Source organism: Anomaloglossus baeobatrachus, chromosome 11, assembly GCF_048569485.1.
Source record: "Anomaloglossus baeobatrachus isolate aAnoBae1 chromosome 11, aAnoBae1.hap1, whole genome shotgun sequence".
In the NCBI taxonomy this organism is placed as follows: Eukaryota; Metazoa; Chordata; class Amphibia; order Anura; family Aromobatidae; genus Anomaloglossus; species Anomaloglossus baeobatrachus.
In genome coordinates, this window is record NC_134363.1 from 170,658,692 (window position 1) to 170,684,230 (window position 25,539).

The 25,539-nt window shown below is 46.3% G+C and overlaps 1 protein-coding gene across 2 annotated transcripts in view; it reads left to right on the top strand.

Annotated features, from left to right (window-relative positions):
- Window positions 1-25,539, top strand: part of DSCAML1 (DS cell adhesion molecule like 1) — a 301,513-nt gene that overhangs the window by 20,225 nt on the left and 255,749 nt on the right. For both annotated transcript variants that reach the window (XM_075329067.1, XM_075329068.1), the window contains exon 2: window positions 24,445-24,762. In XM_075329067.1, the coding sequence (XP_075185182.1) occupies window positions 24,445-24,762 (318 nt within the window). The remainder of the gene's footprint in view (window positions 1-24,444; window positions 24,763-25,539) is intronic.

A 25,539-nucleotide genomic window follows, 5' to 3' on the forward strand; every position in this document is an offset into this window, starting at 1 on the left:
TATGGACTCAGTGGAGTACAGGGACCCAGGAAAGGACTGGAGGAGCAGACTGGCACGGCCGGCTCTGAGCGGAGACCAGGTACAGAGATTAGGAATAGGAACACTGTAAAACATTGGCAGGGGACAAAGACCTGACTGGAAGCAACACCACTCTAAGGGACAGTAAGACGTTGCTCAGGCACCTCCCAGAAGGTGAGGATCCCTTATATGCCCAGAGCCTCTCTGCAACAGGCTGAGAAGCACTTACAGTTAAAGGTGTACCGGACCTTTAAATTATAGCAGGATATTGCGGGCGTCGCCTAAGGAAGGTCCTGGAAGACCTGTTCAGTGCACGCGTGCCTCTCGACTGGATGAGCAGACCACAGGCAGAAAGCTGGTGGAGTATCTCGGACTGCAATCCAAGTGACTACCCTATATAGAAGGACAGTGGGGTGAGCAGACCGTATGGAGCCACGTGCTGGGCGCCAATTCCCTTGCCCAATAGGGGTCGGGGCATGACAGATGCTCGGTGTCATTGCTACAGTCATATTGGCTGCAGCGGTCTGACCAGGAGGACCACATAGACTGGGAGGAGACCACTGGACAAGACTAGAAGAGTAGGCGCCAGAGATCAGTGTGTTATGTACTCTATATTTTAGGTTCTGAATGTTGTTTTTTTTTTGCAATAGAAAAAAAAAATAACAAAAACGCCAAAATATTCATCCATGGAGGATTGGCAATCTTTTAGTATGCGCCTTGTAGATCTGCTGACATTTATCAGAGCCGCTCAATATACATTAGCAGCCTACGGGCTAAATTTAATCAGAACCGTAAATTGGAATTCACACGCTTTAATTTTTGCCTTTTCTCACTTCCCACTGTCAGGTTCAGTGTTCATTTACATCATTGTGCTCTTCAAAGAACAGTTCACGTCTTGTGCTTTACACCGGGCCGTTGACGCACAATGCCATTTCAGCCATGTTCTTGGGTACGATTCTGCCATATTTTTTTTTTGTATATTTTAATGGTATCTGATTCTGTACTGGAAATACTACAACTACAGCCTACAAGATCTGGGAACGTGGAATTCAATTCAGTCCTAAACAACAATTCGATTGGTGTAAGCAAGCTCTTTTCATAATCCCTAATTTGAAAACACTACAAAATCATCTGAGGCTTTCAGAAAATGGGACGACCATCTAAACTCTTGGAAGAGTTGACAAATCTCCCACGTTCCGAGGCTTTCGGAAAATGAGGAGACCATCTAAACTCTAGGAAGAGTTGACAAATCTCCCGCGTTCCGAGGCTTTCGGAACACGAGGAGACCATCTAAACTCTAGGAACAGTTGACAAATCTCCCATGTTCCGAGGCTTTCAGAAAATGAGACGACCATCTAAACTCCAGGAAAAGTTGACAAATCTCCCACGTTCCAAGGCTTTCGGAAAACGAGGAGATCATCTAAACTCTAGGAAGAGTTGACAAATCTCCCCTGTTCCGAATGCTTTCGGAACACGAGGAGACCATCTAAACTCTAGGAAGAGTTGACAAATCTCCCGGGTTCCTAAAAGTTTTAACTACAAGAGGTCCTAAAGTCATGATCATATCATGCCCCTTTTATGGCTCCACCCCAGACCAAAGATCCTGGTATTTTTCCCTCTTTCTGTTCCCTTTAGACATCTACTCTACCCTATCTTCTGTCCAAAATGGTATTCCTTATCAAAGATGTGTCATGTAGGTCGTTATTGTACACCATCGAGGCATGAACTCCGCAAGACTTTTGATGGTGACCTGTATTATCCGGCAGCACTTCTGCCCGTTTGTTGCCTGGAACGACCTCCATGAATCGGACTTGTTTTTTTTCCAGCACATCCCACAGTTGATTGATCAGATTGAGATCTGGAGAATTTGGAGACAATCACCTTCATCACCTTGAACCCTTTTATGTTTCTTGCCGACTAACTATTTTCCTGCATAAAGAGAATATAAGATGGCAAAAAAAATGAGTCTTGGCTTCCAAGGTTGCTGCCTCTTTCTCCCATTATCTAGGAAATGCTCTTCAGAATGTCTCCAAAGTAGGATGCTACTGATGTTGGACTTCATCTCTATTCTGAACGGGTTGTCAGACGTTCTACTTCTTCTATTTTGTCCTTCTAAGATGACCATGGTTACATTTTTACATTTTTGCACCTTATTGTGCTTGGTACTGAAGCCTTCCATGGAATTTAGGGTACAACCACTGATATTTAGGGGACTTTTCACTATGGATTTGTGGGTGGTAAACCTGGATCATCAGTCTTTGAGCAGTTAACTGTGGATTTGGCCAAGGAACTGTTGTAGATTCCCTTCCATTAAATTTAGGAAATGATAGCGTTCGTCCGCATGAGACTGATGCGTTGGGGAATTTCTGTCCCGGAATTGCAGGCGTCCATTCTACAGCTTTGAGATTTGAACCAATCTTATCCAAATTGTGCAAACTACTCTACAAAAATGTTGCAGATTTATTACTTTGAAATAAAGGATACAAGATCCCATCCACATGGGACTGATCCAGTGGAGTTTTCGATGCCATTTTGCAGATCGTGGTGTATTACCAAATCTTACCAAATCTCATGCACAAAATGCCCCAAAGAAACGTCATCAAAGAGCAAATGTTTCTGTAGTTTTACACCTTTTGCATTCTAGAATGCAGAATTCTTCTACAGTGAGAGTTTTTGTGAATTGTGCGTTGCGCTCGACATCTCCGGGGCTATTGTTGGGCACTTTTGAGCACATCCTATAGCCGGAGACTTGTGCAGCGAAGGTGTTAATGTATGGCACAGTGCAGAGACAAAGGCTCGGCGTCAGTCAGCGCGTGTGAGAGGGGTAATTACTGTCAGCCTGGTAATGAGAGAGGAGGGGGTCGGATTGTAACCTTCCCCCATCTCTATTACCGGTTTCACTTCCTTCAGCCGCTTGTTTCCTCAACAACGTCCTATCAGCTGTAATAACTGCAACATAGGAGGTTAGTCCTGGAAGTAGGAGAGTCGGAGCGTTAAAGGAGCAAGAATGCAAATCAGATTCTGGAAGTGTGTGACCTACAGAATAAGAATCCCAATAACGGAAACGACAATCGGGCTATTCCCCCTCGGACGGAAATGGCAATAGATTTCACTCACATTTGCAGCTTAAGAGGTCAAGTCAAGAACTGGGTCCAATATACGCGTTTGTTGGGTGTGACCAGCCATAACGTTAAAATAAGATGATATAGGTCGTCATTGTGCCACCAGCTCTGACCTACCAAGACGGATTCCACTAGACCTCAAAGGTTGTCCTTCTTATCCACCAACAAGACCTTAGCAACAGATCCTGTGCTTTACTTGGTGCATCCTCCATGGATCGGACTTGTTTGAGACAAATCATCACCTTGAACTCTGTCATATTCTCCAAATAATCCCTGACCAAGCGTTATCCTGGAAAAGAGGCGCTGCCACCAGGAACTACAAGGTGGGCACTTATGAGCCTCGGACATCCAACAGGTTCATTGACTGTCCTTCCTTATACCACTATTAGTAAACACTTATATTTTTATACCGGGAAACTTTGAAATGACCTAACATGTACCGGGAACCCGTTGTGTACCGGGCACATCCCACAATGCCCCACCGTACACCAGGAACACCTCACGCTCCGCCATACACTAGGAACATTTCATACAACCCGCCATACACCAAGACCACCGCACATGCCTCGCCGTACACCAGGAAAATCCCACACCCTCCCATACACCAGGAACATCTCACATGCGCCACCATATACCAGGAACATTACGCTCGCCCCGCCGTATACCAGGAACATTACGCTCGCCCCGCCGTATACCAGGAACATTACGCTCGCCCCGCCGTATACCAGGAACATTACGCTCGCCCCGCCGTATACCAGGAACATTACGCTCGCCCCGCCGTATACCAGGAACATTACGCTCGCCCCGCCGTATACCAGGAACATTACGCTCGCCCCGCCGTATACCAGGAACATTACGCTCGCCCCGCCGTATACCAGGAACATTACGCTCACCTCGCCGTATACGAGGAACATCACGCTCGCCCCGCCGTATACCAGGAACATTACGCTCGCCCCGCCGTATACCAGGAACATTACGCTCGCCCCGCCGTATACCAGGAACATTACGCTCGCCCCGCCGTATACCAGGAACATTACGCTCGCCCCGCCGTATACCAGGAACATTACGCTCGCCCCGCCGTATACCAGGAACATTACGCTCGCCCCGCCGTATACCAGGAACATTACGCTCGCCCCGCCGTATACCAGGAACATTACGCTCGCCTCGCCGTATACTAGGAACATCACGCTCGCCCCGCCGTATACCAGGAACATTCCGCTCGCCCCGCCATACACCAGGAACATTCCACATGCCCCGCCGTACACCAGGAACATTCCACATGCCCCGCCGTACACCAGGAACATTACACTCGCCCCGCCGTACACCAGGAACATTACACTCGCCCCACCGTACACCAGGAACATTACACTCGCCCCGCCGTACATCAGGAACATTACACTCGCCCCGCCGTACACCAGGAACATTACACTCGCCCCGCCGTACATCAGGAACATTACACTCGCCCCGCCGTACACCAGGAACATTCCACATGCCCCGCCGTACATCAGGAACATTACACTCGCCCCGCCGTACACCAGGAACATTACACTCGCCCCGCTGTACACCAAGAACATTACACTCGCCCCGCCGTATACCAGGAACATTCCGCTCGCCCCGCTGTACACTAGGAACATTTCGCATGCCCTGCTGTATACCAGGAACATTTCCGCATGCCATGCCGTATACCAGGAACATTCCGCTCATCCCGCCGTACACCAGGAACATTCCGCACGCCCCGCTGTACACCAGGAACATTCCGCACGCCCCGCTGTACACCAGGAACATTCCGCTCGCCCCGCTGTACACCGGGAACTTTCCGCACGCCCCGCCGTACACTGGGAACTTTCCTTCCGCCCCGCCATACATCGGGAACACCCCACACGCCCTGCTGTGTATCGTTAACACCCCACAAGACCATCCATTTTGGAAAGGCTCTGATCCGGTCGGCTAGCCGTCAGTTTGGCCCTTGTCACATCCTTGCACTCGCTCATTTTTCTGCTTCTAGAACTGACTGTTCACTTTCTGCCTGATGTATCCCACCTCTTACAGTTGCTATTATCATGGGTTGTTCTCACTTCACCCGTCGGTGGTTTTAACGTTATGGCTGTGGGTGCATGTGCATGTGAGTAACGTAACATATCTGTATCATCTGGCTTCTTTTCCTATTTTATGTAGTATATATCTGCTGTCCATCCGTGCTGCCTCCGCTCGCTCGGAGGACGGTTGATCTCCCAGGTCCCGGTCTGGTAGCAGGTGGCCACGTCCACAGATGTCTCCTGTGATTTAGCAATATTACAGTCTTAGTTTGATGTTTTTTCTTTTTAATCTGCATGATTGGGACCCGATTTTATATGAAAAGGCGGCATTAGGATAGTGCTGTCCCTGTTATATTTCAAAGAAGATTATGTGGTTTTAAGGTCATGTTCCCCCCACACACCCCGTCCATATCTCATCCCCCCACTCCCATTATTGAAAATCCACCCCCCCCTCTATGGCTGGAACAATCCTCTGTTATAATCCCCAGGATTTCTCTTCATATCTGTCCCTATTTCAATTTGCAAGGCTGATATATTCGTGTGCCAGCCGCCGACCGAACCCTTTCCTTCACCTTTTTGCCCTCTTTTATGATCATCTTTTGCGTTCTGCTTGTGCATTTCTCAGCCCGGCACCGGCCTCCTGCGGACCACCGGGCCCTTTAAGACAAGTTATCAAATTATTAAAAATCATAAAACTCAACCTGTAAAAGTTATTAACTTTTTTGATTAGTATTATGGCCATATAGGCATCGGACAGGAGGCATTTCTGAAAGTCTCACCCACTCAATGCCTCCAAGACGGACATCGGGGGTCACCGCTTTCTATTCTGTCCGGCATAGCCCTACTGGTGGTAGGGTTGTCACAAAGCATCCGGGTAGTTACTGCCGCGCCTGCTTGGAAATGGGTGTAACTGCTATTCTATAGATTGGGAAATGGGTGGCCCCTAATTTAAAGGGTTATTCCCAACATTAAAAGTCAATCAAATATTGGGGTCCTGGTCCCATTTAATCTGATCGATGGTACCCACGCACACTGCTGCACTCCGCTATAACCCCTAGAGAAGGAATGGAGCATGAGCGCGCATGCGTGACCTGGGTACCACTCACACAGGAGTCTCAGGACATCAGACCAAGTGATCAAATATTGGGGTCTGGTCCCATTTAATCAGATCGCTGGTCTCCCACGCACGCTGCTACACTCCACTATGTCCCCTAGAGAATGAATGGAGCATGAGCGCGCATGCGCGACCAGGGCACCACTCGTACAAGATTTTCAGGATCTCAGACCTAGTACTTAATCAAATATTGGGGTCCTGGTCTCAATAAATCAGATTGCAGGTCACCCATGCCCGCTGCTGCACTCCACTGTGTCCCCTAGAGAATTAATGGAGCATGAGTGCGCATGCGCGAACTGGGCATCACTCACAAAGGAGTCTCAGGACATCACACCAAGTTATCAAATATTGGGGTCTGGTCCCATTTAATCAGATCGCCGGTCACCCACACGCACTGCCGCACTCCACTATGTCCCCTAGAGAATGAATGGAGCATGAGCGCGCATGCGCGACCTGGGTACCACTCACACAGGAGTCTCAGGACATCAGACCAAGTGATCAAATATTGGGGTCTGGTCCCATTTAATCAGATCGCTGGTCTCCCACGCACGCTGCTACACTCCAGTATGTCCACTAGAGAATGAATGGAGCATGAGCGCGCATGCGCGACCAGGGCACCACTTGTACAAGATTTTCGGGATCTCAGACCTAGTACTTAATCAAATATTGGGGTCCTGGTTTCAATAAATCAGATTGCAGGTCACCCATGCCCGCTGCTGCACTTCACTGTGTCCCCTAGAGAATTAATGGAGCATGAGTGCGCATGCGCGAACTGGGCATCACTCACAAAGGAGTCTTGGGATCTCAGACCTAGTAATCATGGGGGTCTTGGCGGTCACAAAAATTACAGTGTAAGTATTTTATGTTTTGTTTTGGGAGCAGCTCCCCAAAATGAATGATCTTTTCGACATATAGTCACCCCTATAGGCGCCATTGATCTGGGGGGCAGCAATAAGGAGCGGTGTATATGTCACATTCACAGGGTAGGGGCATGTCAATATGACAGTGTTTCTCCACTGAACGGCGTTTTTGTTTTATACTATGTCATTGCTGTTACTTTTACATTAGTTGTAAAGTTACTACACGTTACGATGGACAAATTGTCTTTTAAGAGTCTAAAATCTCCCCTGATTCAGCACAACATATGTCTCCGTAAACCTGCCGTGTCCTCACCTGCCCATATGTCGGGGCCGGCACTGACCTGTCTGTCTGACACTACTTAGACAGGACTCCCCTGTCATTAAGGGGTTACAATCTGTTAATAATCCCTTTTTGAGAGCGCTTAAAAAGCACATGGACTCCCATGACTGGTGGTCGCCTTCTTAGACATATACTGTCCGCAGACATCAGCATATGTTGTTACAGGCTCCGTCTGCAGGATTAATTTTTTTTTTTTAATCATATTTCACAGTCCTGTTCCTTGCTAAATGTAAAATCTATATTGCATAAGGCAGCTTTCACACATCCGTTTTTCGCTCTCAGGCACAATCCGGCGAATTGTGGATAAAACGGATCCGGCATCGGATCCGTTTTATTCCCCATAGACTTGTATTAGCGCCAGATTGTGCCGGATGGCCTTACGTTGCAAGCGTCGTCCGGCTGCCGGAAAAGGACACAGCATGGAACATTCTTTGTCTCCGGAAAAAAACAGACCACGCCGGATCCGGCGCCATCCAGCATGTTGTATAATGGAAGCCTATGGGCGCCGTATCCGTCGTCATCCGGCATATGACGGAATCCAACAACTGATCCGTTTTTTTAATGGAGCATGCTCAGTATTACAACGGATCCGTCAAACGGAAGGAACGCATGGAAAAAACTGATGCGACAGATTTGTTTTTTCGTGCCTGACTGCAAAAAAAGGGTGTGTGAAAGCAGCGTAAGAGTACGACTCTCATGTGACAGGTGATCGTGTTTGATCTGTGGATGAGTCTTGTCCAGCGGTGGCCCTCTCTCTCGGCCGACCCTTTTCCCGAGCGGTGGCCCTCTCTCGGCCAACCCCTTTCCCGAGCAGTGGCCCTCTCTCGGCCAACCCCTTTCCCGAGCGGTGGCCCTCTCTCTCTCGGCCGACCCCTTTCCCGAGCGGTGGCCCTCTCTCGGCCGACCCCTTTCCCGAGCGGCGGCCCTCTCTCGGCCGACCCCTTTCCCGAGCGGCGGCCCTCTCGGCCGACCCCTTTCCCGAGCGGTGGCCCTCTCTCGGCCGACCCCTTTCCCGAGCGGTGGCCCTCTCTCTCAGCCAACCCTTTCCCGAGCGGTGGCCCTCTCTCGGCCGACCCTTTCTTGAGCGGTGGCCCTCTCTCTCGGCCGACCCTTTCTTGAGCGGTGGCCCTCTCTCTCTCGGCTGACCATTTCCCGAGCGGCGGCCCTCTCTCTCGGCCGACCCTTTCCCGAGCGGTGGCCTTCTCTCGGCCGACCCCTTTCCCGAGCGGCGGCCCTCTCTCGGCCGACCCCTTTCCCGAGCGGGGGCCCTCTCTCGGCCGACCCCTTTCCCGAGCGGCGGCCCTCTCTCGGCCGACCCCTTTCCTTTTATTACATGGGAACACAGCCATAGAATCAGACAGTGCTCTTATAGACAAAGCTGAAAGGAAATCGGCACAATGAGGTGTATTACGGGATTGAGAGGTGAAGAACGACTGTAAATGCTCTCCTGGGTTGGTATATAAAAGGCGAGGTGTATATCATAAGCAGCTCCACGAGCCAAGTAATGCAGGAAATGGGAACAAGGGGCTATACTGCGCTACTATTGGATGGACGAATCTAATCAGATTGGTGAAATAAAAGGGATTTACTAGATCTACGCGTTTCAAAGTCATCGGACTTCCTCAGGATCAAGTCACAATTCAATCCGCATAGACGCATACAATATGCAAATAAGAACGTCTGCAAAAACCACTGAATCTAGAACATAGAATCCGCCCTGAAATGTGGTGAAGGATTCTATGGTATTGGTTAAAATGGCAAAGCTGACTCCGGACCTGAGGAATATGCATCGGGGAATTATTCTCTTGCTACTTTGTATCAGTCATTAAAATAATAGCATCAAGAAACTGTCAGACAGATTGTAAGCCGTGTGACCAGCGCTGTTTGCTAATACACGAGAGACACTGAGCCTCTGCATCAGGTCTGACATATGGTATTTACTGTGTTTACATAGGGAAAGCATATGAAACCTGTACATCAGGAATACAAGCTCCTGCAACATATACTGTGTGATACATATATGTGTGTGTATAATACATACATATTTTTATATTATATATATGTGTGGTTCCTTTTGAAGAGATATCACCCTATGAAGTAAGACATTTTGTGAGAAACACACGGAACAAAAATATAACCGCAAAACATTTTGGTTTTTGCCCCCTTTTTCATGAGCTGGAATCTAAGATCTAAGATATTTCTCTTAAATATTCTAAACAAATTTGTGTAAATCTGTTAGTGATCACTTCTCCTTTGTGGAGATGATCCCTCCACCTCACAGGATTAGACAGTATGATTATTGCACAGGTGCACCTTAGGCTCACCATCATAATTGTTGCACAGGTGTGCCTTAGGCTGGCCATCATAATAATTGCACAGGTATGCCTTTTGGCTGGCCATCATAATTATTGCACAGGTGTGCCTTTTGGCTGGCCATCATAATTATTGCACAGGTATGCCTTTTGGCTGGCCATAAATATTGCACAGGTGTGCCTTTTGGCTGGCCATCATAATTATTGCACAGATGTGCCTTTGGCTGGCCAGCACGATTATTGCACAGGTAACAGCAGAGTCGGGAACAGGTAAGTATACAACTTCTTGCTGTGTGTATGCTATCCGGATGTCACAGGGTCAGCACACGTAGAACACACACAGACTCATCCTCACCACGGATCGTCCAAAACATTAGTGTTTTGCATGGACGTGTGAAAAAGGCCTAAGGCACACCTGTGCAATAACCATGCCAACCAGCCTAAGGCACAGCTGTGCAATTATCATGCTGGCCAGTCTAAGGCATAGCTGTGCAATAATCATTCTGATCAGCCTAAAGCGCACTTGTGCAATAATCATGCTGGCCGGCCTAAGGCGCACCTGTGCAATAATCAAGCTGTTGCATTTATATTTTTGTTCAGTGTATCTAATATTCATGGAGCATTGCTACACCCTTACAGTATACAATGTTACCACCCGCTGAATACCTGCAAACGTCCTTTCCTAATCCGTGATTACACTACCGCTGAGTGATGTGGCGGTGAAGCAGAGCACCTCTGTACAATTACAAGAAAACACAGCTCGTCATCACTTCTATAATACTAGACATGTGAAAAGCCGCCCCAGGAAAAGGAAATGTTCAATATTTGTAAACAAAGCTGAAAACAGATACTTCTATAGCTAAATAATGTGAATATCCCATCACAAGAGCATGCACATTCAGAAGAAGCGAGCGTTCATGTGTGTAACATGGGGGGGCAGGAGAGAGAAATGTCAGACGAGCAACTGAGTATTTTTACCAACCTTGCTGAATTGCCTTTTTATTTAGAGGTTAGCCGATATACATGGGGCCCCACACATAGGAGCGAGGAACTCGTAGAAATAGGAAAAAAGGTTTCCTGCAGGTCGTGGTTGGTGTCATCGCACGGCGCATTCTGGGACAGGAGCTGTTGCCTCTGACACCTCTTATCATCCCGTGCAAAAGGCCAAGATGACCCTCAAGCCAGATCACTTGTAGTGTACGTCATATGTATGAATGAAAATTGCAGCTGACAGTATAAATGGCGATCACAGCAATGCACATATAACATAACTAGAAGGCCGGCCATCGCCCTGCTGCACTCAGTATATGGGAGACTGCTCAGCGACACAGCAATGCACATATAACATAACTAGAAGGCCGGCCATCGCCCCGCTGCACTCAGTATATGGGAGACTGCTCAGCGACACAGCAATGCACATATAACATAACTAGAAGGCCGGCCATCGCCCCGCTGCACTCAGTATATGGGAGACTGCTCAGCGACACAGCAATGCACATATAACATAACTAGAAGGCCGGCCATCGCCCCGCTGCACTCAGTATATGGGAGACTGCTCAGCGACACAGCAATGCACATATAACATAACTAGAAGGCCGGCCATCGCCCCGCTGCACTCAGTATATGGGAGACTGCTCAGCGACACAGCAATGCACATATAACATAACTAGAAGGCCGGCCATCGCCCCGCTGCACTCAGTATATGGGAGACTGCTCAGCGACACAGCAATGCACATATAACATAACTAGAAGGCCGGCCATCGCCCCGCTGCACTCAGTATATGGGAGACTGCTCAGCGACACAGCAATGCACATATAACATAACTAGAAGGCCGGCCATCGCCCCGCTGCACTCAGTATATGGGAGACTGCTCAGCGACACAGCAATGCACATATAACATAACTAGAAGGCCGGCCATCGCCCCGCTGCACTCAGTATATGGGAGACTGCTCAGCGACACAGCAATGCACATATAACATAACTAGAAGGCCGGCCATCGCCCCGCTGCACTCAGTATATGGGAGACTGCTCAGCGACACAGCAATGCACATATAACATAACTAGAAGGCCGGCCATCGCCCCGCTGCACTCAGTATATGGGAGACTGCTCAGCGACACAGCAATGCACATATAACATAACTAGAAGGCCAGCCATCGCCCCGCTGCACTCAGTATATGGGAGACTGCTCAGCGACACAGCAATGCACATATAACATAACTAGAAGGCCGGCCATCGCCCCGCTGCACTCAGTATATGGGAGACTGCTCAGCGACACAGCAATGCACATATAACATAACTAGAAGGCCGGCCATCGCCCCGCTGCACTCAGTATATGGGAGACTGCTCAGCGACACAGCAATGCACATATAACATAACTAGAAGGCCGGCCATCGCCCCGCTGCACTCAGTATATGGGAGACTGCTCAGCGACACAGCAATGCACATATAACATAACTAGAAGGCCGGCCATCGCCCCGCTGCACTCAGTATATGGGAGACTGCTCAGCGACACAGCAATGCACATATAACATAACTAGAAGGCCAGCCATCGCCCCGCTGCACTCAGTATATGGGAGACTGCTCAGCGACACAGCAATGCACATATAACATAACTAGAAGGCCGGCCATCGCCCTGCTGCACTCAGTATATGGGAGACTGCTCAGCGACACAGCAATGCACAATATACACAAGGGCTGCTGCATTCATTACTGCACACAACCACTCTGTACTCAGTGACCTGTAAATATCTTATCGGCACAATGCAGGAGGTCGCTACTTTGTAACATGTTTGTTCTGCTCTGCTACATAGTATACAAGCAGTGCGCTATATAGTACAGGAGGACGCTGCGCTATATAGTGCAGGAGGACGCTGCGCTATATAGTACAAGAGGACGCTGCGCTATATAGTACAGGAGGACACTGCGCTATGTAGTACAGGAGGACACTGCGCTATGTAGTACAGGAGGACACTGCGCTATGTAGTACAGGAGGACACTGCGCTATGTAGTACAGGAGGACACTGCGCTATGTAGTACAGGAGGACACTGCGCTATGTAGTACAGGAGGACACTGCGCTATGTAGTACAGGAGGACACTGCGCTATGTAGTACAGGAGGACACTGCGCTATGTAGTACAGGAGGACACTGCGCTATATAGTACAGGAGGACACTGCGCTAAATAGTACAGGAGGACACTGCGCTATATAGTACAGGCGGACACTGCGCTATATAGTACAGGAGGACACTGCGCTATATAGTACAGGAGGACACTGCGCTATATAGTACAGGAGGACAATGCGCTATATAGTACAGGAGGACACTGCGCTATATAGTACAGGAGGACACTGCGCTATGGGAGGGCTCTGTGTACTATGGGAGGGCTCTGTGTACTATGGAAGGGCCCTGTGTACTCTGGGAGGGCTCTGTGTACTCTGGGAGGGCTCTGTGTACTCTGGGAGGGCTCTGTGTACTCTGGGAGGGCTCTGTGTACTGTGGGAGGGCTCTGTGTACTGTGAGGGGGCTCTGTGTACTGTGGGAGCGCACTGTGTACTGTGGGAGGGCTCTGTGTACTATGGGAGGGCTCTGTGTACTGTGGGAAGGCTCTGTGTGCTGTGGGAGGGCTCTGTGTGCTGTGGGAGGGCTCTGTGTGCTGTGGGAGGGCTCTGTGTGCTGTGGGAGGGCTCTGTGTGCTGTGGGAGGGCTCTGTGTGCTGTGGGAGGGCTCTGTGTGCTGTGGGAGGGCTCTGTGTGCTGTGGGAGGGCACTGTGTACTGTGGGAGGGCACTGTGTACTGTGGGAGGGCTCTGTGTACTGTGGGAGGGCTCTGTGTACTGTGGGAGGGCTCTGTGTACTGTGGGAGCGCTCTGTGTGCTGTGGGAGGGCTCTGTGTGCTGTGGGAGGGCTCTGTGTGCTGTGGGAGGGCTCTGTGTACTATGGGAGGCCACTGCACTATGAGAGTGCACTGCATTAAGACAGGGCTCTGTATACGACGGGAGGGCTCTGTATACGACGAGAGAGTACTATACTACAGCAGGGCATTGCACTTAGAGAGGGCACTGTATACCACAGGAGGGGACTATATACTACAGGAGAGGGCACTGCACTACAGTTGATTTACACTACACACAATTACTGTGTACAGGGCGGGCACTGATGTCATGTCATAGAAAGCGTTGCATTACACCAGGATCATGCATGATCACACTGACACTGCCCTGTATTCCACATTAAACCCCAGTGTGCACACTACCTCTATCAATTACTGACCTGTTTGTCCAAGAAGTGATACTGAATCTTCTGTATGTAAATTCACATAATTAATGCAGATTGCACTTAATGATATGCAAATAGCACACATTAATTTTCTGCATAAATTAAGAGTCAGCAGACCTGGCGGGAACAGATTGTTCCTTAGTCACTAAGCACAGGCCACAAAGCAAAGGACGATCAAATCCATTAAATGGGTGTTCGATATATATCCAATAGGGATGGGCGAAAAAATCTGCAGGACGCCGGTCCAACAGCCACATAAGTATTCCGTGGCCGAACGGCAGCCACGTGAACCACCTCCTACTTGCCAGCATCACCAGCGCCTGTTCTGGTTTCTAGGCCGAGCAAGAGGTCATTGTATACGTCATGCCAGGCCTGCTAATCAGAAGAACCGCTAGGGATGTTGGCCAGTAGGAGGCCATTCACCTGGCTACCATTCTGCTGGACATGGCTGTCGGGGCCAGGGTCCTACAAATCAATTCGCTCATCTAATATCTACCTTATTTTACACCATAATGTAGTATCAGGGGTCCTGGAAGCAGTATTGCTCGGCAGAACAAGCCAAAGAGGCTGGATGGAAATTGTTGTGGTGATCATAAGGGTTCTGGTGATCATAAGGTATCCCAGCCGAAAACACTTGGTGGTCCATCCATAGACGAGTCCATCATGTGGTCTCCAAGAAAACATTACCATTTCATTCCCATTTTCTCCACAATTGACCAATCCTCCATTTTTGTTTGACCCTCCCCCAACCCTAAAGTTCTTGATATCCCAAGATAGTGCTCGCCTCACCCAGAAGAAATTGACTTCATTGTACAATGACCATCATCCGACAAACTCCCATTACGGATCGATAATGTCTTTCTCCTCCGCCCCACTGGCACAATATTTGGTGAAGCTCAAGGCAAAATATTCCCATAACTTTTGTTGCCAACAACAAGGAGACCGGCCTAATATTCTGTAATAATTAACCCTTCTTATCTTATTACAACTGACAGATGTTCAGAGCAAACACAATGTGGACCCAGGGTGCGTGGATATAAACACACAACGTATCGGACAACTTCCTCCTTCGCTCCAATGAGTAAAAGTTGTTTCTCGTGTCTACACATTGCAGTTCAGCTCCTTTTTATACCAATATTTTGTTTCATCTTGCATTTGATAGCCTCATTAGGTCAATCCATCAACGTATATCCCTCATAGGTCAAGTCATCAACATATACCCCTCATAGATCAAGCCATCAACGTATACCCCTCTTAGGTCAAGCCATCAACGTATACCCCTCTTAGGTCAAGCCATCAACATATACCCCTCATAGGTCAAGTCATCAACATATACCCCTCATAGCTCAAGCCATCAACATATACCCCTCATAGGTCAAGTCATCAACATATACCCCTCATAGCTCAAGCCATCAACATATACCCCTCATAGGTCAAGCCTTCAACTTATACCCCTCATAGATCAACCTATCAATGTATACCCCTCTTAGGTCAATCCATCAACGTATACCCCTCTTAGGTCAAGTCATCAACATATACCCCTCATAGGTCAAGCCTTCAACTTATACCCCTCATAGATCAACCTATCAATGTATACCCCTCTTAGGTCAATCCATCAACGTATACCCCTCTTAGTTCAAGCCATCAACGTATACTGCTCTTAGGTCAAGTCTTCAACGTATACCCCTCTTAGTATAAGCTATCAACGTACACCCCTCATAGGTCAAGCCATCAACGTGTACCCCTAATAAGTGAAGCCATCAACGTATACCCCTAATAGGTCAAGCCATCAACGTATACCCCTCTTAGTTCAAGCCATCAACGTATATTGCTCTTAAGTCAAGTCTTCAACGTATACCCCTAATAGGTCAAGCCATCAACGTATACCCCTCTTAGGTCAAGCCATCAACGTATACCCCTAATAGGTCAAGCCATCAACGTATACCCCTCATAGGTCAAGCCATCAATGTATACCCCTCTTAGTTCAAGCCATCAACGTATACTCCTCGGACCTTCGCCAGTTAACCACAACCCAACATCCTCATTCTGCTGATTGACATAGTTGCCAAGATTGTTGTTGGAAGATTAGGGAAGTATTAGTACCGCTGCAGGTTCCACCATGGACCACCCATTTGTGATTGTGTTTTATGTAACCCCCAACCCTCTTCTCAGCCAAGGACATCCTGAATTTGCCAGTATTGTTTCCGTTGGGTATGCTCCATGATGAACCATTGAAGAGCGTGGTTCCCATATACTATTTTTTTACATTTATGCTATGTCCACTTCTGCTAAGGATATGTCATTGCCTGTAAACAGGGGCGGAACAATCGTGGTCACACGGATTGCCACAGTGACCGGGCCCGGGGGTGCAGGTGGCCCACTGACCCAAGCGCCTGCTTCAGCTGGATGTGCTTACGAGGGCGCACATCCAGCTGAAATGCATTGCAGTGCAGAGACCCGGCAGCTTTCAGCAGCATCCCTGTGACTGAGGGAGCTCATGACAATCACATCATGCATTGCCATAGCCAATGAAAGCTGCAGACCAGCTATAGAGGAGGATGCTGCGCGATGTGAGACCCGGGGAGGGTGAGTACAGTGTATATATAAGGAGCGGGACAGTATATACCAGGAGGGGTCCAGGAGAGAAACATATATACCAGGAGGGACCCAGGAGGGGGACAGTATATACCAGGAGGGACCCAGGAGGGGGACAGTATATATACCAGGATAGAGGATATCTCTGAATGGGGGGCATATACTAGGATGGGGGACATATTTACCTGGAATTTGCCCAGGAGGGGGGCATTTACCATGAGGGGGGCCATATTTAGTAGGAAAGAGCCCATGATGGGGTGTATTAGGGGACATTACTACATAAAGGGGGAGGAGGGCAACTAATCTGTCTTTCTAGGATTTAGAACATTAAATGTATACATATACATATATCTGTCCAATATTTGGGGCTGGGGGGGGCCAAATCCATATTTTGCACTGTGGCTCCTCGAACTCTAGTTACACCATGGACTGTAAAGTTTGGGAAATTCCATTAATAAAGTATATACAAGGGTGATTTCTGCCAGCACCTCGGATATCCAAGTACCTGGCTGATAAAACTAGGGCAGCTCAGATGTCCGTGCTCCGCAGTATTCAATGTCCCGGCCTATTTGCTGATTCTGGCACGGTAGCCTCACGCCGTGCAGGTACTGTGTCAGTGATCTGTATAGTTCGTCCTCTAATTACAGAGAAGCAATATACTAATTGAAGGCAGAATTAATAATAAAATAATCCCGCTCGTGCAGCAATGCTACCTACGGCACAGACGTGACGCTGACCTTTCCGATATTTGCAAATAGGCTTCCTTCAAGCGAGCGTCCCGGCGCCGCGTCCTGACATCCTTGTGCTTCACTGCGTCCTTAATCTGAAATTCTCCCGCCACATGAATATTTAGTCCAGGGCTCCGAAGTTCAAGACCGTTTCTATATTTACACCAAAAATATTTCATCAGCAGTATGTATCCTGCGTATAACTTACCGAATCCCTCCAGGGAGCGCAGTACGGAGCCGCCGAAGCAAAATTAAAGTGCAACGAAACTTTGAAAACTTTTTTTTTTTTGCATGTCTTAATGTCCTGTAGATTGGTTTGGGTCCAGGTTCTTAGACCTTCACCGATTGCACCGAGGTGCTCCGCCTGTGCACAAGGATGTACCGACCCATAGACTCTCTGGAGCCCATACACTTGAGTATCTCAATTAGAACTTGATGTTTAGGGGAAGGCAACTTATATAAAAAATAGTTTCATTACCCTAGTGCCATTATATACTATATATATTGGGGTGCAGTTTCACACAGCCCTGGAAAGTTTCATTAGACAAAACTAGCAGGTTGTAGGTGGGGATTTTTATTTATTATTTTTTATTATTTATTATTTTATTTTTATTTTATTTTATTTTTTACAAACTTTACATGGTCCATGAGTTTTCAGCAAACTTTACATCCATCAGTTGAACAAGTGATTGTAAGCAACTTTTTTTTTGTAATTTATTAGAATTTTTCTCCACTTATGAGCCACTTCACCCTCTCCTAAATTTGCTTTATAAAATTTTATTTATTATATAATTTTATAAAATTAAATCAAAAATTGCAATTTTTTTTTTTGTACTTAGAATTTTTCTCCACTTATGAGCCACTTCACCCTCTCCTGAATTTGCTTTATAAAATTTGATTTAATTATTATTATATAATTTTATAAAATTTAAAAAATTGCAATTTTTTTGTACTTCGAATTTTTCTCCACTTAAGAGCCACTTCACCCTCTCCTAAATTTGCTTTATAAAATTGTATTTAATTATTATTATTATTATTATATAATTTTATAAAATAAACTAAAAAATTGCAATTTTTTTTGTACTTAGAATTTTTCTCCACTTATGAGCCACTTCACCCTCTCCTAAATTTGCTTTATAAAATTGTATTTAATTATTATTATATAATTTTATAAAATAAAATCAAAAAATTTTTTGTAATGTATGACAATTTTTCTCCACTTAAGAGCCACTTCACCCTCTCCTAAATTTGCTTTATAAAATTGTATTTAATTATTATTATTATTATTATATAATTTTATAAAATAAACTAAAAAATTGCAATTTTTTTTTGTACTTAGAATTTTTCTCCACTTATGAGCCACTTCACCCTCTCCTAAATTTGCTTTATAAAATTGTATTTAATTATTATTATATAATTTTATAAAATAAAATAAAAAAATTTTTTGTAATGTATGACAATTTTTCTCCACTTATGAGCCACTTCACCCTCTCCTAAATTTGCTTTATAACATTTTATTTAATTCTTATTATATAATTTTATAAAATAAAATAAAAAATTGCATTTTTTTTGTAATTAGAATTTTTCTCCACTTATGAGCCACTTCACCATCTCCTAAATTTGCTTTATAAAATTTTACTTTATTTATTTAATATTATTATAAAATTTTATAAAATAAAATAAAAAATTGCAAAATATCTGTGTTAAGAGCAAAGATAGACTTTCAGTTAACTGAGGTATCGGGTTACATCAGTATCAGACTGGGGCGGCAGGGGCACACCAGTAACATTGATTTTGGGGGGCCCACTGATCAGCTACATGGAAATATTACATTCACAAAGTTACCTATGCTGCTCTATAATAATATACTGGATAGTTTAGAAAATGAGTGATGAGATGCCTCCTTTATCTCTACATAGTGAAACAAGGGTATTGTGCCAACTACTGATAATGTAGGGGAGTAAGTGATGTATTACTGCAAAGGGGCCCACCAGAGGATTCTCCGGTCCTCCTGTGGGCCGGTCCGAGCCTGGGTTACATGATGCCCATAGTATAAGGAAAAGCAAGGGAGCAAAAGGAGATGGAGCAAAAACGAAAGAAGTTAGTGAGAGAGATGTTTTTAGTAAGTATTTTAGATCCTCTGAACTGGACTCGCAGCTACGCTGCTCAGTACTGCTGTATAATGTCCTCCATGCTGCTGCTGCTATATTTTTTAGAAAGTGTTTAAGGCTTCTTTCACACATCAGTTTTTTTCCATCAGGCGAAATCCAGAAAAAAACGGATAAAACTGATCCGGCGCTGGATCAGTTTTATCCCTATTGATTTGTATTAGCGCCGGATTGTGCCTGATGGCCTTGCGCTGCATCCGGCTTTTGCCGGATCCGTCGTAATTGGCTAATGCGGCGGCCGGATGGAACGTCTCTTGTAACGTTTTTTTTGTCTCTGACGCGATCCGGCGTAATCTACAATGGAAGCTTATGGATGCCGGATCCGGCGTAATGCGGCAAAAAACGGATGCGGCCGCCGGATCCGTTTTTGTAAACTGAGATGCTCCAATGTATAGGAAAAAAACGGATCCAGCAAAAAAAACGGACGACACTGATCCAAAACCGGATGCGCCGAATCCGTTTTTTGACGGATCGGGTATATCGGAACCGTCAAAAAAAAAAAAGGATCAGGCACATCAGTTTTTGCATATTCTGCGCCGGATCCGTTGCATCAGGCACACGCCGGATTGTGCTTGATGCCAAAAAACTGATGTGTGAAAGTAGCCTTATTCAGCATCTGGAGTCTCAGCTACACTGCTCAGTACTGCTTTATAATGCCCTCTATGCTGCACTGCTATCTTTTTTAGGAAGTGTTTTAGATCCTCTTAGAGCTGGACTCGCAGCTACACTGCTCAGCACTGCTGTATAATGTCCTCCATGCTGCTGCTATCCTTTTTAGGCAGTGTTCTAGCTCCTCTCAGAGCTGGAGTCTCAGCTACACTGCTCAGCACTGCTGTATAATGTCCTCCATGCTGCTGCTATGTTTTTTTTTAGGAAGTGTTCTAGCTCCTCTCAGAGCTGGAGTCTCAGCTACACTGCTCAGCACTGCTGTATAATGCCCTCCATGCTGCTGCTATGTTTTTTTTTAGGCAGTGTTCTAGCTCCTCTCAGAGCTGGAGTCTCAGCTACACTGCTCAGCACTGCTGTATAATGCCCTCCATGCTGCTGCTATGTTTTTTTTTAGGCCGTGTTCTAGCTCCTCTCAGAGCTGGAGTCTCAGCTACACTGCTCAGCACTGCTGTATAATGCCCTCCATGCTGCTGCTATGTTTTTTTTTAGGAAGTGTTCTAGCTCCTCTCAGAGCTGGAGTCTCAGCTACACTGCTCAGCACTGCTGTATAATGCCCTCCATGCTGCAGCTATGTATTTTAGAAAGTGTTTTAGCTCCTCTCAGAGCTGGACTCGCAGCTACACCGCTCAGTACTGCTGTATAATGTCCTCCATGCTGCTGCTATGTTTTTTAGAAAATATTTTAGCTCCTCTCAGCGCAGCTACACTGCTCAGCACTGCTGTATAATGTCCTCCATGCTGCTGCTATGTTTTTTAGAAAGTGTTTTAGATCCTCTCAGAATTGGACTCGAAGCTACACTGTTCAGTACTGCTGTATAATGTTCTCCATGCTGCTGCTATGTTTTTTAGGAAGCATTTTAGCTCCTCTCAGAGCTGGAGTCACAGCTAAACTGCTCTGTACTGCTGTATAATGTCCTCCATGCTTCTGGTATCTGGATTCACAGCTACACTGCTCAGTACTGCTGTATAATGTCCTCCATACTGCTGCTGCTATGTTTTTTAGGAAATGTTTTGGCTCCTCTCAGAGCTGGACTCGCAGCTACACTGCTCAGTACTGCTGTATAATGTTCTCCATGCTGCTGCTGCTATGTTTTTTAGGAAATGTTTTGGCTCCTCTCAGAGCTGGACTCGCAGCTACACTGCTCAGTACTGCTGTATAATGCCCTCCATGCTGCTGCTTCTTTTGGAGCATGTGCCACACAGGCAGAAGGGCAGGAATGGAGAGTTTTTAGGAAGTCTTCACCTATTAGATGAGACAACTCAAAATTAGAGCCTGCAGAGAAGAAAAGTCTGCACAATATATAAGAAAAATTAATACAAATGCAAAAAATTCAGCTTAGATACAAAACGTCTCCGCAGTTCATTGAATATGCAGCTACAGCTGCTTAAGGAGGATAACAATAGGCACATTTTAATTTTGCATTGTTGTCCTGAGTTTCACAATTACTCGGTTGCTGTAGAAACCCGATGTCCAGCGTCTTCCGAGCCCCGGATACCCAAAAAAATAATTTGTATGGTTTTATATTACAGCATCTTAAAATGAGTTTTCTCAATAATGGCTCATTAACAAGGACACTTTCTCGACGCTGTGCATGCACGGGTGAACATAACCGCCCACGTAGAGCGGCGCATGTGGCCAGTGATCCAGAGATCCCTTCTTTGTCTTATCCTTACAAAATACAAGAAAACCTCACACAATGTGCAGAAGTGCGAGTGGCCTCCACACTTCCATCCAATTAAAGTCAGTTCCACCTAGTCAGCGGCAAGTGGCCCCTTGAGCACATTAATGGGGGAAGTAGAGCATTTTATTTCTTACCTAGTTAATTTATATATTAGTTCATGGAAGTTGAATATTATATCAAAGTTCAGCTCTTCAGCATATGCCGACAGATTTGGATTGTGACATTCAGTTTTCCATATATTGTGTGAATTATTGATGCATAGTCCTCTGGTCTATGAAATTGGATAGTTGAGTGCACTTAAGGGGGTTTTCCAATCTAAGTCCACAGGATAGGTAAAAACTAGCCCCACCGAGAGTGAGAAAAGGGCGGAAGAGTGACCACACATACATGCCCCTGTCACCCATCTAATATTTTAATTTGTGCCCCCCTTCCCCCAATTCTCCCTAACGGATGATGTGATAGAATAAGCACCATGACGATTGTGCATGTTCTTGTAAGTTTTTTTTCATTCACTTCTGAAACTTTGAAGACTAAACTTTTTTAATTATTGATCAACCTTTGTACAGTTCTGAATCTATATAATATACTTTATTGCGTTATTTTGCTTCCTGTTTTTCCAACTGCCATACTGTTTTAACTGCCTAATTCATACTCTTTTAGAAGCTGCTTTTATATACTGCTCTAGCAAGAGTCAGACATGTCAGGAGTAGAGATGAGCAAACCCGATGTTTGGAGTTCGTACCAACAACTGACTGAACAGAGTTCAGATTCGGAGTTCGGGTGCTTTACGTATCCAAACCACTTGCCTGAGCATCGCTGTGCTCGGATACCCTCGGTGCTCAGCCCAGTGCGAGCCGCTTGCAGTGTTTGAACGGCTTTCATTGGGGGTAACCAACAGTATGATCAAATTTAGTGTGCACCCCCCCAAAAAATATATGAAGGAAAAAAACACCCCTGGAAGTGTTTTGTTTATGGAGGCCCGAACTGCCAATCAGTAACTCAAATGACGTTCAGGTCAAGTCCTGTTCTAGAACAGAACTTTATAAAACGTTCGGCTAAACCCCCAGAATCCAAACTTTGACGGGTCTGCTCATCTCTTGTCAGGAGAGTTAATCTTTAGATATTCCTTAAATGAGACCTGGCACCTCTTGTGATGAGTCTGTTTTAGTAAATATTCGTATTCTCCATGATGTAAGAATGCATGATCTTTTAGAAGCTGCTTTTAAATGCTGCTCTAGCGAGAGTCAGACATGTCAGGAGAAGTTACGTGTCCTCTTTAAAGAATATTTCTTAAATGGGACCTATCACGTCTTGTGATGAGTCTGTTTTAGTAAATATTTGTATTCCCGATGATGTAACAAAAGCTGAAAGTTCTGTTTTTAAAGGGAACCTGTCAGCAGATTTGGGGCCTATAAGCTGCAGCCCCCACCAGTGGGCTCTTATATACGGCATTCTAACATGCTGTATATAAGAGCCCAGGCCGCTGTGTAGGACCTAAAAATCACTTTATAATACTTAACTAAACAGTCGCTTCCGTGGAGTTGGGCTATATGGGCGTCTCCTTTCTCCAGGTCCGGCGCCTCCTCTTTCGGCCATCTTTGTCCTCCTTCTGAAGCCTGTGTGCATGACGCGTCCTACATCATGCACACTCGCCGGTCCTGCGCAGGCGCACTACAATACTTTGATCTGCGCCTGTGCAGGAGCTCAATGCCGGCTAGTGTGGATGACGTAGGACGAGTCATGCACCCAGGCTTCAGAAGAAGGACGACAAAGATGGCCGAAAGAGGAGGTGCCGGCACCAGAGAAAGGAGACACCTATCCGACCAGTCTGTACCGCACCGCCCCTTAGGTGAGTATTATAAAGTGATTTTTAGGTTCTACACCGCGGCCTGGGCTCTTATATACAGCATGTTAGAATACTGTATATAAGAGCCCACTAGTGGTGGCCGCAGCTTATAGACCCCAAATCTGGTGACCGGTTCCCTTTAACTGCCTAATTCGGAAGCTGCTTTAAACTACTGTTCTAGAAAGAATCCCTACTCGAATACTGTTCAGAAACACCTCTCTGTGTGAGCTTCTCTGCTCCGTCTCCCCATGCTAAGAGTAATTGCTAAATCAGACATGTCGGGGGAGGTGACAGATCCTCTTTAATTAGAGTTCAGCCATCATCAAGGTCACGATTCTTATATACGCAGGCATTGTGGTAGCTGTTATATGCCTATTTGATATGGGTTTTGTAGGATAACTCATTTTTTCAGACTTCGATGTTTCATTAAGTTGTGACTTGGGGAATTCAAGTAACGGGACATCCACTGATCACTAAAAGAAAGGGACAGCAGAATCCAGTGAGCTCGGCTTTTCACCCCTGAGAGCTGAGGGAGCTTGGATTCATCCCCTTTATTTTAGTGGTCTTTTGGTTCCCTGACACCCACCTTCCCAATCAAATCTGGGTACCCTCCATTACAACTATTGCTATGTTATATACATCCGATGACCAATGTCTGATCGCTCTTCTTTCTCTCCGCAGCTTGCTCTGAGGATGCCAGCACCAGTTTATACTTTGTGAACACTTCTTTGCTGCAGATCACCTTCTCCAGCACAGTGGGGGTGTTCATCCCCTGCCCCGCAGCTGGATCGCCCAGCGCCACCCTCCGATGGTACCTGGGGACAGGAGATGACATTTATGATGTGCCTCATATTAGGCACGTGCACGCCAATGGCACACTCCAGCTGTACCCCTTCTCCCAGTCCGCTTTTAATAGCTTTATACATGACAATGACTATTTCTGCACAGCAGAGAACTCCGCTGGAAAAATTCGGAGTCCAAACATCCGTGTCAAAGCTGGTAAGTGGCAATGATATTTGTAGTCGTGTGAGAAGTATTAACATATATGGACGACAAAGTGATATCTCCATTGTTAAAAGTTAGGGTTGTGCACTAAAGGTTGACAATTTGGGACGGCTGCATGGTCCCCCTACTGGCCTTAACCAAGTTCTATCCCACTCTGCAAGCAGAGATAGCTTTGGCTCTGTACCGGGGAACAGAGTCCGATTGGGTCCAGCGAGCTTCAGTGTGTCAGGAGCGTGCTGTAATCTGCCCTTACTGCCTCTTGTGGTCGGCATTCCACAGTCTGACTGCTCTAACTGTAAAGAACCCTTTCCTGTTTAGCTGCCGGAATCGCTTTTCTTCCACTCGCAGTGAGTGCCCCCTGGTCCTTAGTATTGTCTTTGGAAGGAATAAGTCATGTGTCAGTCCTTTATATTGACCACACATGGATTTATACATATAAATGAGATCTCCTCTGAGACGTCTTTTTCCACCTCTCATCATACGGGCGGCCTCCATTCCTTGTAATAGTCTAGTTGCTGTCTTTGAACTGACTCCAAAATCTGAATGTTCTTTTTAAGGGCGCTTTCACACTTGCGTTGTGTGATGCATGTGACGGATGCGTTGTAAATAGTGTGATATAAAGTCAGCGGATTCCTGTGAAATAACGCGTTGCGTTTAAAGCCAAGAGAAAGAAATCCCCCATCGTCACTGCACTCACCCCGGCACCACCGCTCCCATCATCACCGCACACACCGGCACTACCGCTCCCATTATCATCACACACACCGGCAC